The 16,483-nt window shown below is 40.4% G+C and overlaps 1 protein-coding gene across 6 annotated transcripts in view; it reads right to left on the bottom strand.

Moving 5' to 3' along the window:
* The window catches only part of zzef1 (zinc finger, ZZ-type with EF hand domain 1), a 266,638-nt gene that overhangs the window by 200,914 nt on the left and 49,241 nt on the right, over positions 1–16,483 (bottom strand). For 4 of the 6 annotated variants that reach the window (XM_063031513.1, XM_063031517.1, XM_063031514.1 and 1 more), the window contains exons 9-19: positions 16,314–16,415; positions 15,977–16,068; positions 15,353–15,501; positions 14,493–14,604; positions 12,086–12,292; positions 8,211–8,311; positions 5,433–5,614; positions 4,845–4,975; positions 4,664–4,734; positions 2,452–2,566; positions 253–412 (exon numbers count right to left, since the gene is read on the bottom strand). In XM_063031513.1, coding sequence (XP_062887583.1) covers positions 253–412; positions 2,452–2,566; positions 4,664–4,734; positions 4,845–4,975; positions 5,433–5,614; positions 8,211–8,311; positions 12,086–12,292; positions 14,493–14,604; positions 15,353–15,501; positions 15,977–16,068; positions 16,314–16,415 — 1,422 coding nt within the window. The remainder of the gene's footprint in view (positions 1–252; positions 413–2,451; positions 2,567–4,663; positions 4,735–4,844; positions 4,976–5,432; positions 5,615–8,210; positions 8,312–12,085; positions 12,293–14,492; positions 14,605–15,352; positions 15,502–15,976; positions 16,069–16,313; positions 16,416–16,483) is intronic. The other 2 variants (XM_063031515.1, XM_063031518.1) reach the window with 1 other exon arrangement.

Raw genomic sequence — 16,483 nt, 5'->3', positions numbered from 1 at the left:
TATCTTGAGTTGAATTTTTTAATTTACTCTACTTCTTGGGCCAAAGACTCAAATTTTATCAAACAATGGAAGTTAAACTACAGGGTGAACTAACTAAGAAATACGATTCAAGATAGACATATTCTAAGGCTTCTTCAATACTGGAAATGTGGTTCAGATATCAAAGGGGGTTTTTGAATGATGGTCTTTGTTAAGCAGTTTGCACTGGGGCCAAAAGAAACAGGAGTGGAGTGTAAGATATGTAGCACGTACAGTTACGGAGAATTTCACTGGCACGTTGAACAGACAAGACATCACTTCCCTTCAGCTGCAAGTAACACCAGGAGAGGAGATGGCCTTGCAATGCCCAAAGCAGATTAACAAGAACAGCTTCATTCTTCCCAAATGAATTGTTTGCAACCATCAATTCACACTAAAAGCAAAAACAAATATTGTTAATCCAAATCCATCTTAACCAACCTGTCACCATATGCACTGATGCTTCATCAGTGGCTTTGACAGCTAATACAAGAATTTCACGTAGTGAACAAGACAGAGATAAACTAACTTAAATCTCAAAAATTACAGAAGCTTGAAACCTGAAACAAAAACAGAAAATATTTGAAAACTCAGCAGGTTGGACAGCATCGGTGGAATGAGAAAGAGTCAACACGTTGGGTCTGTAACCTTCCATCGTTGACTGTTTCTCTTGTAACAGACTTGCACATGGGGACTGAGCAGTAGCAGATTTTCCCCTTTACTGCCACGAGAAATTCTCAGCAACGGGCTGAGCAAGAACTAAAAGCAGACACCCTGTGGTAAAGGCAGCAAATGCAATGTCGGCATTTATTTCAAGGGGAATAGAATATAAAAACAAGGAGACGATGCCAACCCTTTATAAGACACTAGTCAGGCTGCACTTGGGAGTATTCAACAGTTTGGGGCAGAATATCTCAGAAAGGATGCATTGTCATTGGAGGAGGTTCACGAGGATGATTCTGGGAATGAAGGGGTTAACAATATGAGCAGCGTTTGACAACTTTGGGTCTGAACTCACTGGAATTTAGGAGAATGCGTGGGGATCTCATTGAAACCTACCAAATGTTGAAAGGACAGATAGGGTGGATATGAAGAAGATGTTTCCTACGGTGGTGGTATCCAGAGCTAGAAGACACAGCTTCAAAATTGAGGGGTGACCTTTTAGAACAGAGGCAAGGAGGAATTTCTTTTAGCCAGAGAGTAGTAAATCTGTGGAATGCTCTGCCACAGACTGCGGCGGAGGCCTAGTCCGTGCGTATATTTAAGGTAGAAGTTGATCGTTTTCTGATTGCTCAAGGCATCAGAGGATATGGCAAGAAGGCAAGTGTATGGGGTTGAGTGGGATCCGGGAATGTCAGAGCAGACTCGATGGGCTGAATGGCCCAAGTCTGCTCCCATGTCTTATAGTCCAATTGCAAGGAGACCAGAAACATTTCATAAAGATTATTAAGAGCAGACACTATCAAACAAATGCAGAATACTGTCATTCACATACAACTTAAGTAAACATCACAGTCGCTCTGTAAATAATTAATGCAATTTGTTCTTCTGAATCCTTCAGTGATTTGTGAAAGGAACCAAGTGTCTGAATATCCACTACAAATTTATAAACCCAATCCATCCTAATCAAAGACAAGATAATGCTGGTCACAGTTTTCCGAAGACAACATTACCTGGCGCAGTTGTAGGTGTGCTTTTATAATTTTGAGCTCAGGCACAAATAATTTGAAGTACAGAAGACCGTATGTAGAGTTCTTTTCCTGAATTTAACCGCAGATCTCAAATTGAAATTGAACTACTGAACTCAATCAAACCCAAACATGACTTCCCAATTCTTAAGCTCCATTCCCTGAACAACTAGCATGAAAGGCCAACATACTAATGTTAGTTCATTACCTACTGTATCTACATATTAAATTTGACTCTTGCTCAGGGATACCTCATCTCTCTAAAAACAATTACTCATCTCTCTCTGGAAAATTCTGTTTTTCTTGCTCTTCCTACAAAAACAAAACTTTAGTTTCCATCCAATCACTTAACCTTTCCAGTTTTCTACCACCTCCTCCATAAGGCTTAGTTTACCACCTTGGAATGTATTCAGTTGGCAATTTATTACCTCAAATGGGAAGAGGGAAGGGGTTAGAGAAGGGAGCAGGAAAACTACTAATTGCAACAATAAATGTTCATGAATGTACTATTTTAATCACTCCAATTTTTTTTTAAAATGGTCAACTTCTTAATTACAGACAGATATCTATCTTATTTGCACCAATCATACACAGGGAACCAAACAGCATTTCTTTATAATAATAAAATCAAATAGCTTCATATTGCAAATATACTAATTTTTCGCCATAAAAGAAAACAATTTGGTCCAAGCTTTTTAAGTCTGTAAATCATTTGTCCTAGACATGCATACAACAAATATCTTACCTCCCGTGTTGCTACTAACAGCAAGGTGTCCATAACCATCATTACTGAATTAATATCAAACTCTGCAGGAACCCCTTTCTGCGGCAACTGCAGCAGCCCACTTGGGTCCTGGTTACTGAACCAGAAAATGAAATGGATTCGAGTCAATGGTTTAATCTTGGTGAAAAATCGGTAAATGTAATACAGAAATACGCATCAAAATATACAGAATGGAAGAAATACCTGGTGGGTTACTATAAAGACTCAATCTAATGCATTCTGTGTGTCTTTGGTCAAAGAACAATACTGACTTACTCCTTGCATTTTATATCAGTGTCAAATAACTTTAATAAACAAAGTCCCATTACTGCACTGATCCTCAGAACACAAATAACTTGGTAATATAGAAAGGGGAGCATTTAATGGTATGGATAAGAAAGAATGCCAATGGAATTTTACAGCCACAGTAACGCAGACCAGTTCTATAGTATCATAGAATCCACAGATAGTGGGTTCTAACTACAATGAACTCCTGTTTATCTGGCATTTATACACCTGGAATTCTTATACCACTAAAGAGAAATTTCCAAGAATGTCATTTGATTTGTTACATTGTAATTCTATATTTTAAACAAATATTAAAATTATATATAGTTTAGCAATTTAAAGGTTGATGTATAGGAGCTTGAGCAATTCTCATTCAACCAGCATAATCACACTATCGGCTCATCCCTTTCTCTGTGGATCTCAAATGACAGTGTGTTTTACGATTCCTTCCAAATTGCAAAATAAATATGATAGCTTTATTACAAAAAATCCCAATAACTATAGAATTGGACAGGAAGGTGGTGAATGATTAAAAGAATTTCAAAGCAGTCGTCCCAGCTAAGTTCAAGAACCATTCCTTAAGGATCCATTTGATGATGAAATGCACATTTCGTGTTTCTACTCCAAATTAACGAGATCTCCCACAGAGCTCTGCTCAAAGTAAGCAGGATGATGTACCATTCTGTGAAGTCCAGATTACATTAAGCAAATTCTTTTAAAACAAAAATGATCTAATGCAACTTAAGCAAATTCTCTAAAGCAAGAATGGCCTAATTCGCAGTAAAAGATGTAATCCGAATTATAAACTTTTCAAGTCATCTGGAGTGCATTCTCTATGGATTAGAATGCTTTGCTAAGACCCTATTCAATGAGAACATAAAACCAAAACAGCAGGAACCAATGAGAATATCTTTACAAAACAAATCTGCAAAGTGTTCCAATGCCAATGCAATGACTGAGCAGATACACCTGGGAGGTATGGGAGAATATGGAGGGGGAGATAGAAAACGAAAGCTTACATGAAAGTAGTGAGGATATGCTGCTAGAAAGCAGGTGGTGTCTTAAAGGAGAACCAGACATCAGGCTTTGGGGTAGAGGTCTCCAAAAAGAGGGAAGGGGCCTTTTGAGGAGGGCCACTGGTTTGAACGGACTATGAAGTGGAATGATAAAAAAAATGAAGAAAGAGGGTGTGCAAGTATTCAGACACTGAGGTGTTTTTGAAGAAGTTTGAAGAATAGCTGGATAATTATGCAGCAGAAGAGACTTCCAGTTTACTCAGAAGTAATGGAATGTGTTGTATCCAGACAACAAAGCAAATCGATTATAGGACTTATCACAGTGTGTGACAGAGGACTGTAATGCAATGGACAGAGACACTCTTCCTGGAGCATGAGACTACACAAGGAAACGATGATGCACACAGATAAGGGCGGTTTCAAGGGAAAGAATTAAAACATTCATAGACATGGGAGGCTAGTAAACAAAAATACTGCAAAAAAAATTAAAGCAAAAAAGACCCCAAATTTACCTGAAATTAAATTTAAGAATTTCTTTATACCTTTTCTCATTCTGACAATTTCTTGTAAGTTCTCTGTGGTTGAGCAGGTTTAACTTGGCAGACACTCACCAAGCAGACTCCCCAGTTTTAGAGGGTGCGAAGTTTGTGCTGCCTCTTTGTATTATTGGAGAGCAGGACACCTAGGGATAGCACTTAACTGATCTGAGCCCACACTCAGGAACAGCCCAGTTATATTCTACCTGCAGGCAGAGCCAGGTGTTACTTCAGCTCATGTCTGCAAATTAGCTACTATATCCTTAAATATTACAGCCAACTGATACTTCTGAATGTAAAACAGTCAGATGTCCGAGGTCATGAAAAGGTACAACGATTCTTGTTAAAGCTCACCTAAAGTAATGACACAGGGACTGGAATGTAATTGTAGCAGAATGAGGTTGAGATGGTTCAGTGATTGTTTCCTGCAAAGGTAAAGAACGCGGTTAGGGTTAGGAGCCTTGGTCATAGATTAAGCTACAAAACTGCAATTAAACCAAAGAAATGCAAAGCCCAATTGGTAATTGAGTCTTACCATCATTTTAAAAAGTTGATTTCGTCGAGTGTTTACATCTGGAAAAAAGATGGCAGCTCCACTAAGGATGGTATTTACTGCTTCCTTCTTCAACAATCCAGAAACCATGCCATCTTTCTTACCATCCACTACTGCTTAGAGAAGAGGCAATAATAAAATTAGTCTTCAGATTACCAACAACTCTACAATCGGTGCTAAGTACCAGGACATCAATATCCCAGTCATGTTTAGTGTAGAACGTGTGAATAAGTACGTTTCTATGAAGTGAGTCACCCAGTCTCACACTCGAGATACACCACAGGCATTCTTACATAAATACTTAGGTCCACGAAGGAAAGTGGAAAAGGCAAACAACTGAGGTCAAAGAACGACCAATCCGACAACAAAACAGAAAATGATGGGAACACTGAACAGATCAGGCAACATCTGTGGAAAGGGAAAGGTAGCATTTCAGGTGGGTGACCTTTCACCTGATGAGAGATCATTGACCTGAAACATTATCTTTTTCTCTTTCCACAAATGCTACCTGAATTGCTGATTGTCTCCAGCACTTTGCTTTGGGTTAAAAAAACTAACTTCATCCTTTACCTTCACAAAGATACACATAGAGGTCACGAGCAGATTCTGTATCAATAGGCTGTTTCCTCTCAGTGCCAGGCTGTACTTTGTCTTGTGCTTTCTCAGACTGATGAGATCCGGACAGTAGCACCAAGCAATTCTGAAGAAGTTGCAATAAAATAGTCTGTGCTTGGAGACACTCTAATTCTTGACTACAGGACGGAAAAATAATAAACATTACATTCCTTGTTATTTTTCGTTCAATAATAATAGCTCAAAATGTACATCCAAACATTCCCCACTCCTGCCTCACTACCTAGCTCATACCAAATTTGATTCAAAGTACTACCAAATACTGTTTCCAAGCTTTGTCTCTGAATTATCTACTTTCTGCTAACTGAATATTCATTGAACCTCTGCTACAATTCTGATATTGTATTTTACTAACATGCAATTAAAATCTCAATAAATTAAACATTTAAAATTTAAAAAGACTAACAGATCCTTAAGCAGTATTCTAGCTCGAAAATAGGATTACTGTGGCAGAACAGCATCTAACAATGCTATTCCCTTGGTTGACCAGATTTTGTGATGGAATAGTTTTCGCTCTTCCAATGGTTCATACTGAAGCATTTCACAGAATTCCACTGAGCCACCATTTATCCTGACTACTTTCTACTATCTCAGATAAACTAACATTACTTTGAGGAGCAGGAGAGTTCCCCTGCTCTGTCTTCTTGGGCAATACCTTAAGATCAAGGATGTCAAAGCCAAAATACATTTATTATCAAAGTATAGGTACTTTATAAAACCTTGAGATTCGTCTCCTTACAAGCAGCTAGGTTGTCTACAACACACATACTTTGATAATAAATGTACTTTGACATCCTTGATCTTAAGGTACTGCCCAAGACAAAAGAGCAGGAGTACCCTCCTGCTATTCAAAGAGTCTGAAGAGACTGACGTCACCAATCTGGATACAAGCTAGTCATCCACAAATGAGGCAGCGGGTTTAGGCGGATAATTTCTGAGTCGGTGTGGGCTCCTTCCTCTGAGCTTCTACACTTCCAATACATGGTCATATTTCTCAATACCACTCAAATCCTCCTGTGAAATTTTGAGCAGCAATGGGTCAGGAAATCCAAGAATCAGAAGGACTTTGCATTTATTCAAGACAGCTTCATGTACATCATTGAATTTGTTCCTCTGTCCACATGGTAACCTCTTGTAACAGTGCTCAGAACACCTAAGAGGTGGTTCCCAAGTTGCAAGGGAAAGGTCCAGATTCGTCACCGTTTAGCCCTGAATACTCTGTCAGATGGGTTTGCTGTACAAAGGATCAGGTTGATAGAGGACCTGTGACTTGGGATTTTTGGTGCAAGCCCCAGGTTCTCAGATACTTGAGTAAACAAGCAGAGGATAGACTAGAGCCAGGCCCCCAAGCTTCATCTGCATGCTGCTGCTTGACCTTTGTTCCAGAGTGCCTTTATCCTGGATTGAACAGTTCCTATTAATTCTGATGGTTAGCTCACCCCTCATGGGAATTAGGTTGGAGATGAGGTGCAGCTTCGAGGAGAGAAAGACTGACAAAAAGTGCAACAGTAATGATACAGCTTTCTTTGAGCACGGTTATAGGAGCCATGCATCTATTTTCTGTCCGTTGGAGACTTGCATCTATTTTCTGTCTTTATTGTATTTTTGGCATGCTTATTAAGGTAATATGTCATGTGATAGAAGCTAATGTATAGTATCATTACATACTCGCACTTTGTCCTAGTTGTTTAGTCCAGCTGACAGGGGTTGAGCCACGGAGAATGAGTTTCTTTTGTTGATTGCTAATTTAGTTAGACCGCTTAAATACGTACAGAATGCTAACTTAGTTTGACCACTTACTATGCTAATTGGAATGCTAACTAGATTGCTAACTTCGCTTATACATTACTGTGTTACTACTAACTTTGTACTTTGCTAATTTGAACGTTACATTGCTAATATAGTTTTGACAGTTTTTCATCGCTACAAGATCGTTCGTCTTCGCTGGTTCCATAATAAAGGATCAAACGTACTTTGCTGATTTGGAAATTCATTATTTGGAAGCATGTCATACAGTGTCAAGAACCCTGGCTTAGTCTCCCAGTGGGTTTGGTTTGCTTTCAAGTAACTGCCGTGGCGGTCTTCACAAACAGTGACTCTGTTGCAGACCTTTTGTTTAAGATCATGAAGCAAACAAATTTCTGTGAGCAACCAGATTTGAAGACAATGCTCCGTAGTCCTTCCTGGCTGACAAGAGTCAAAGGTTTTATAAGAGTGAAAAATGCCTTTTGGTGTCCAGTGATGCTCCTTCCCCATTGTGCCTCTCGATGGATGGAATCCACATTGCAATTTAAGCGGTTGCTCTTTGACCACTAGCTGGTGGTGATTGAGGACGACCTTGAAATTATCATTCCACTGGCAAAAAGCAATATATGCCCCAACCAGCATTTTCTCTCAAATAATAAAGTTATCACAGATTACCTGATCATTTTCATTAATTACATTCAAATTGTCTGTACTGCTTACTACATGGTAGCATCCGTATTCTAAAGCGTATTATTGTCAATGAAGTACTTTTAATGCTCAGACTTCACACTTGCACTGACCTGAATCTCACACCTCACTCCCTTTCAAACAGACTGCTTCCAATGGTCTCTCCACCTGAATGTACACACAAATACGATGCAAGTGCAGCATCAACTTCCAAACAGCTGTACCAGCATAAATTGCTGTCTCCAGGGAAAACAAGTAATGAAAATATCAAAAAGAGCTTACTTTTCTCTGAATTTTTTGTAGAAGTTCCAAAACAGTTGTAGATTAAGATCTGAAAAATCCAAGTAAGGTTTCTGTTTTAACTTCCGCTCTTTCAGTTCTGCCTAGGAACCAAGAAAGGATAACTTAATGCCTAATAAACTTAATGGACAACGTGACCTACATAAACTAGTTTCAAAGGAAAACTACCTAGGAAAGCTATGAAACTCCTTAATACAGCACCTCTTTAGGAGTGCTGGACTGGCAGATTTTCTGGATATTATTCAAATTAATATGCTGCAGACTTAATTTGTTAGTTGTTGCACAAGATGTTACACATAGTGTAACAACTTTTCCAGCAAAACCAGCCAGCTCCAAGGCACACAAGATCTCGGTCCCCAGCAAGTTTAAGGAAAGTCCCAGTAAGGCAGATGCTGGAAATCCAGAGAAACACACACAAAATATTGAAGGAACTCAGACAGCATGCATGGAGAGGATAAGAGTCGACATCTCTGGATAAGACCCTTCATCAGGACTAGAAAGGATGGATGAAGTGGTCATAATAAGAGATGGGGGGAAGGAGTACATGCTGGCTGGTGATAAGTGAAACCAGGTTGGAGGAAAAGTAGGTGGGGAGTGGGGAAGAAGTAAGAAGCTGGGAGATGATAGGTGGAAGAGGTAAAGGGCTAAGGGAGGAATCTGACAGCAGAGGACAGAGGACCATGGGAGAAAGTGAAGGAGGAGGGGTACCCCAGAGGAAGATGGTAGGCAGGTGAGGAAAAGACAAGGTGTAAGAGGGGAGCCAGAATAGGGAATACAAAGAGAGAAACGGAGAAGGTAGAAATAACTGGAAGTTAGAGAAATCGATATTCAAGCCATCAGGTTATAGGCTACCCAGATGGAATATGAGGTGTTGCTCCTCTAACCTTAGTGTTGCCTCATCTTGGCAGTAAACAAGGGCATCAGCTAACATGTCAGAATGAGAAGTCGAACTGAAAAGGATGGCCACAGGGAAATCCCACCTTTTGTGGCAGATGGAGCGAAGGTGCTCGACAAAGTGGTCCCTCAATCCATGTTGGATCTCACCAATATTGAGAGGACCCCGCACCAGATACAATACATGACCCTGACAGACTTGCAAGTGAAGTGTCACTTGAACTGGTAGTACTGTGTGGGATCTGAATGGTGGTGCGGGAGGAGGTGTAGGGGCAGGTGCGACACTTATCTCTCTTGCAGGGATAAGAGCCATTAGGTAGGGAGGGATGAGTGAACAAGGGAATCATATAGAGAGCGATTCCTGCAGAAAGGCGAGAGTGGTGGGGTGGTGGGGAAGGAAAGACATGCTTAGTAACAGGATCCTATTATAGACGGCAGAAATTATGGAGAATGATATGTTGGATATGGAGTCCTGTGGGGTGATAGGTAAGGACTAAAAGAATACTACCACTGTTACGGCAGCAGGAAGATGGGGTGAAGCCAATGTGTGGGAAATGGAGAGGATACATTGATGGCCCTGAAAGGAATATCCTGTTCTTTGAAGGAGGAAGACATCTGAGATGTTGTGGAATGGAAGGCCTCGTTCTGAAGAGATGAGACTTCACATACTCGATCACTTCAATCACTAAGTTCCCTGGCCCTAATTGCCTCATTTTCACGATGAAATCCAGTCCCTATATACTTCTATCCCCCATCAGGAAGGCCTTAAAGCCCTCTATTTCTTTTGAGACAACAGACCAGTTCCACTCCACTGTTACCCTCTCCTGTCTGGTGGAACTGGTCCTCACCCTCAGCAATTTCTCTTTTGGCTCCTCCCAATTTCTTCAAACCCAAAGTGTAGCCATGGGTACCTGCTATACCTGCTTTTTTATTGCTATGTGGAAAAGTCCATGTTTCAACCATACTCTGGTAAAAGTCCCCAACTCTTTCTGCATTACATCTATGTCTGCACTGGTGCTGCTTCCCGCATCCACACCGAGCTTACCGATTCCATTGTCTTTACCTTTAACTCCTAACCAGCCTTCAAGTTTACTTGGTCCACCTTTGACACACTCTCCCCTTTCTCAATCTCTCTGTATCCATCTCTGCAGATCTACTGATCTGATTCTTTTTTAAACCTCCACCAGATTCCTTCTTCAGCCCAGCCTCATCCTACCCTCCTCCACCCACCTACCCTGCTTTCAACTATCACCTGCCAGCTTGTATGCCTTCCCCTGCCTCCGCCATCTTATTCTGACTTCTTCCCCCTTCCTTTCCAGTCCTAATGAAAAGTCTCAGGAATGGAAAGAAAGGAAAACATCAGCTGCTTATTCTTCTCCATATATGTTGCAGAACTGCTGAGTTCCTCCATCATTTTGTGTATTTTGCTGAACCATCAGAATTTCTGCATGAAAACTGGATTATCTGATGCAGTCCAATTACTCAATTTCAATTGCCCTCACCTCCTTAATTGCAACTTTATTACCCTTTCACCTGACTCAGTCTATCTTTCATTTGAGCTTGCTTGCAATTAGGCTAAGATATAACAACAAACTAAGTTTATAGTAAGTTTGCAGAGTGATAAATCTGCATATACAAATAATCCTTGATTGGAAATACTGGGGCAATGCACTAATTATCCATGGCCGGTGTAAAAACCAAGAAACCATGAAAACCAAGCAGTTCAGTGCTATCTTCAATAGTTCCCAGAGCCAATGCTTTGAATGCCTACCCTCACAAACAAGTTCAATCCCTGACACTGCTTTGAAGAAGCAGAACTCTCTCAGAGCTGCATTTGCTATTTCCATGGGGAATCTACCTTTACAAGTAATATCAACCCAATGCTGTCAGGACCAAGAAAATCATCAAAGCTAATCTTGAAAGGTCTAACACCAAGAATCATTTCCAACACCCTTTAAGCAGACCTTGCTCAAAATTTTGGCTTGGTTTTAGCTCCCTTCATACAGTCATTTCACTCAGTGTCTCTGTCCTAAATCATATGGATACAGAAATGTTTCCAAGGCATGTTGTTGTTCATGAAGACAAAAAGGAGAGCCCAGATAAAGTTTAGTGAACAGCTGGTATTTGTATTGATATTGTATATTTGTATTGTGAAAACAAATCAACATGGATATTGCCTCAGTAAAGGATGGATTAGCAGCAGCTCAAAGCAGATCTATGGATTAGTAATCTAGGGTGAGTGCAAGACAGTAGCACTGAGATAAATGACCCAAGATAGGCACGAGGGTGGGTGCAGGCCTGCTTCTGCTCCGATTCAGGAAGGAAAAATGAAGTGAGGCCATGTGAAATTGTACAATTCCCAATAATGTGCAGGAAGATAGAGATTTGGGAGATATTCGTCTTAAATGATCAAATTTTGAATTTGGTAAGACAAGTTGACACAGCCATTAAGAACAAATACAAGATTCTTAAATACTGAATTCAGGTGGTTAGTATCTGCTCTGGAAGACACTAACATTTTAGACCCACAAGCTTTCCAGAAAGCTCTGAGAAATCATTAACCTAAAACACCAACCAGTTTGCGTGACTGGTGAATAGGTGCAGTATTCGGCTTTGATCTTAGATTTCCACTGTGTGTAGGTGAAGTATTTTGCTGGAGGACTTGTAGCAAAATAAACAAAGACATAAAGTGTGAAAGCAAGAACCTTGCCAGACAAGCCCCAAGCTGGAGCATCTCTTCCCACGTAGTGTGTGAAGACACTGAAGCCTTAAGAAAAGTTGCAGAGGTTTGCTAAATGACACCAGTAATACAAAGTTGTTCTTATAATCATAGATTACACTGACATTTCTGACACTGGACCCTGGACTAACCATCTCTTGGGCAAGAACTCGTAGAACTGAAATGAAGTAGAGCTTCCTTTCATAATTTACGCACATATTAAAATAAATTAGTTTGAACATACTGCATCTTGTGCTAGTTGCTGGATAAAATACAGCGTCTTCAAAACAAGTGTTTGCCCGGTAACAAAAGCGCTTGGTGCTGTCTCAGAGAAAGAGACACTCTCTTGATTGGGTGGTCTCATATAGCCACGAATGGATAGATGCTTGATGCCGATACGCACGTTATTCTCATCTTCTTGACGCGGACAGAGAAACTTCACCATCAGATACTGAGTAGAAAGATTAAGAAACATCTTAGTCATTAAAGCAGCTCAGAAAGTTGGTCCTATTGTCATTGTGTAGGGTCCGAAATCACATTACCAAGCATTTTAACCAAATTCAACCACACTAAAAATAAACAAGTAGGCTTAAGGTGTTGAATGCAAAGTAAACGTGAAATTTAATAGTATACATTATACTTGCTAATGTCTGGCTTAGATCAACCACAGCAAATTCAAGGGACAGATATTACTGACTAGCTTGGTAGGCATTTTTCGTAAAGTATTTTGTTGTGTTTAACAATAACTTTTAAAAGACAGGCAGGTATGAGGATTGGAAAAGTTTAGAAGATCATGGTAATTGGAATTAACTTGGATGTGAGTGTTGGCTGAAAGGCCTGTTTCTGTGCTGTACGATCATCGGCAAGCCGAGCCAATATTAAATCAATTTTAAACCACATTTTAATTGGAACTATTTAACAGTACAGAAGTCAAATACCAGTGCCCAATGTATTTACAAATAAGGAACTCAAATCCACTTACAGCAAATGCAGTTTATCTGTTTGAGGAAATAACTGGGACACATGTGCCATCTACTGGAACAGTCCCTATAATAAAGTTACCAGACTTCCACAACCGTTTACAGCAATCACAGGAATTCTTGAAATTAGACCATTTTGCCACCCTACTTAATTAGTTTCAGAGGAAGACAAAACCAAACAAATATATTTTCAAGATGATTGTTATAAATTCCATTTAGGATTCTGGATTATTTCTTGCCTCGCAATAGAAGGAACAATTTACTAACATAAATACCACACTAGTTTGGGTTCAGCCTGAACAGTCACAGTTCAACCAGAGCAAAGCTGGGCTGCAGAGGAGAGGTGCAAGTGACTATACTTGCCATCAAAGCGCTTTAGTAAAACTGAGATCAATGAGCATTAAAGTGACAACACTCCAATGCTTGGGAACACTCCACAAGCAAAATGTTGGATGGTGGCTGCTGGAAGTCAATCTTTCCAATCCCAGGACATCTTTGCAGGTGTTTCGCAAGAGCCGTATGCTGAACGAACCATCTTTCCCCAATTTAACAATGATCATCCATCAAGCAAAAGTGGGCGCGTCCAGTTATCTTTACACAGCGTTCAATTCCATTCACAACCCCTCTCTTCAGCAAGTGAAGTAGCACATTCTGGACAACGTCCTAAGCAACAAATCACATTTGTGCCACAAAATTACCTAACAATGACCATCTTTAATAAGAAACTTGTGCTAATATTTAAAGGCATTACTGTTACCAGGTCCCCACCATCAATATCAAAGGTGCACCAGTTGGTAGGTTAATTGGTCATTGTAAATTGTCCTATGATTAGGCTGGGATTAAGTAAGAGGGTTGCTGGGCGGCGTGGCTCAAAGAGCTGGAAGGGCCTATTCTGTGCTGGATCTCAGTAAAATATAATATCCTAGGGGTCACAATTAGTCCAAAACTCAGCTGCATTAGTCATATAAATACTGCGATATAGGAACAGGTCAGAGGTTGTGAATCCCACATCAAGCTATTCAACTCTGCCTTTCCACACTCTATAAGGTGGGAGCCAGCAGTGTTGTGGCTCTCTCCGCTTGTCAGATGAGCGCAGCATCACTAGCTGTGAAGCAGCTCAGTATCACCCATAACAAAGCAGTCTATTTCATCGAGACCCTACCCACCACCAGCACGCACTGTGTACACCCCTGACAAAATGCACTGCCGCTGCATACTCAGCTTACTCCAACAGCATCAAAGCCTGGAGTGATCTGCTGTGGCAGGGCCAGGCCCTAGTGTGAGGTTTGGACAATTTAAACACTGGCCCAGATAATCTAGGGGCTTCACTCTCCATGACGCCAAGGCTGTGAGACTGCCCCTGACTACCTGTAAGCAAACAAATCTCAAGGTTGTGTAATTTAAACATTCTTTGATAATAAATGCACTTTGAAACTTCAGTACATTGGAACCACCACAGCTGCAGGCTCTCCACCAAGTCGCACACAACCTTGACTTGGAAAAACATTGCTCATCCTTAATGCTGGAACTCCCTCCCTAACAGCGTCAGACAGACTGGAGTATATAAGGTTGCAGCTTATCAACATACCTTCAACAGCAATTAGAGATAAAGCAATGGCAACAACACCCTTCTACATGGCAAAAAGATGGAAACATTATTGGCGTCCTTACCTTGCTGATTCGACAGATCGGTAACTTTACTTCAGTCTCATTCCATTCACCTTCCAGTTCAAACCAACCAACAGGTTCATCTTCATCCAAGTCAACCTTCTGACCACTGCTTCTGTCGTATAGTTGAAAAACCAATAATAAAATCTCACTTCCAGAGACAGAGCTGACACAGCATACATTCATTAAAAACAATTATCAGCTACAATTAATGATTTTAATTTTAAAAATAAACTAAAATAGACAAAAATAATCATAAAAAGCATCCTATCTGGTTGTATCACTGCTTAGTGTGGCAACCACAAGAAACTGAAAGTTGTGGACACAACTCAGCACATTATGAAAACCAGCCTCTTCTCCACAGCCTCTTGTCTACGCTTCCTACTGTTTGCTCCACTATTGAATTCCATATGGGGTCCGACATCAGAGCAGATCCAGGCACACCCCAGCGACTCTTGGCAGCAGCCTCCAGGATCTGCCCAATTAATATAAGCAACCGAAACCTGCTGACCGCATCTGCCAGAATTTCCCAGATCTTTAGAAAATAAGAGTGTCTCACTCTTGGAACAACCGTGTGATAAAGACATGAATCTACCAATAACTTTAAATTGTTTTGTTTACTGCAGCAGCTGTGAAACTTAAGAACCACAAACTGTACATAATTTCATATACAGACTACAAAACACTGCAAACTTCAAGAATGCAACTTGGAAATTATCTAATGTGCATTTTTAGCACAGTTTGGCAAACTGTGGCAATGCAAAATATAGTTGGTGCCAAGAAAATAATCAAATGATAAACTTTGTAAATTATGTAAAGACGTAGAATTGATACAAGAAGACTAAACAGAAATTGTTAATCACCTTTCCTTCACAAATTGTCGAAACTCTTGTAGCTTCCATTTATTATACTTTTCAAACCTCTTGAAATGTTTCTCTGCATCAAAGGTTTCTGACTCATCGTTGTAAGCAAAGACCAAGCCACATTTTGCTCCCTTAGCACCATTATGGACCTGGAAGGGGAAAAAAAATGAAATAATCAGAACATTAGTGGTCAACCAGAAAGCCAAGGACATAAATCATGTTTCTAATTTTGAAAGACTCAGCAACAAGACGCAAGGGTTGGGACGGGAGTTGCTGCAAGAGAATATAATAGAGGGCATGACCACATCAGGATAGATGAAGGGCTGGGGGGGTGGGAGAAGAGAGCAAGTGAGAGCACCCGAGTGCAGAACGATAACGCAAGAGGAAGCTTCAGATGCAGTACCCTCCAGAACTTGAAGAATTCAATAGGATAGTGAAAAAAAACAAAATTGGAAGAGTGTTGGGGAGATAGATACAGAACTTTGAATGCAAGACGCCCTGTGTTTCAACGAGAAAGGGAACTGTCAGAAGATTAAACTGTAGATGAGGGAATCATGGATTTGTCAGTGTTAGGCAAGGAAAACATATGCGAGCTTGCAGCTATCACCACAGTCAAGTACTCACCTTAACCCTGATCTGAGTGACCTGGATGGCTAACTTTGTTCTTGTTGACAGAATGAAGCTGGCCTGTGTATGGCCAGCCTCTGACAAAAATCCTGCAGTAGCCAAAGGAAAATTTAAATCAGCTGGTTCTCAGAGTTTAAAAAAACATTCATCGCCACAGCTCTCAGATACAAAAGGGCATCAACCAACCCATAATCAACACACCTTAACTGAAGAAGCAAATCCTTAAACAAAATTCCAGCCCCATTACCATTCACAGAAACACAGACAACGAATGTCTCTTTATTCCTTCTTCCTCTTCTCCACCCTGATTCAAAACTATATCCCCAATATTTACCGTCTCCCAGCAGTGACTCATAAAGCACAGCGGTGGGTCCGAATCCTTTCTCTTTTCCTTCTTTGGCATCACAGGCCTCCACAGTCAATTGAAGTGGTTTCCCTGTGGAAAGAGTTACAAGTCTCAAAAAACATTTTCCCATATTTCTTCTACATTATTGCAATCATACA

Source organism: Mobula hypostoma, chromosome 23 (genome assembly GCF_963921235.1).
Source record: "Mobula hypostoma chromosome 23, sMobHyp1.1, whole genome shotgun sequence".
In the NCBI taxonomy this organism is placed as follows: Eukaryota; Metazoa; Chordata; class Chondrichthyes; order Myliobatiformes; family Myliobatidae; genus Mobula; species Mobula hypostoma.
Note: the sequence above shows the minus strand (reverse complement) of the source record. Positions and strands in the feature narration are given on the sequence as shown.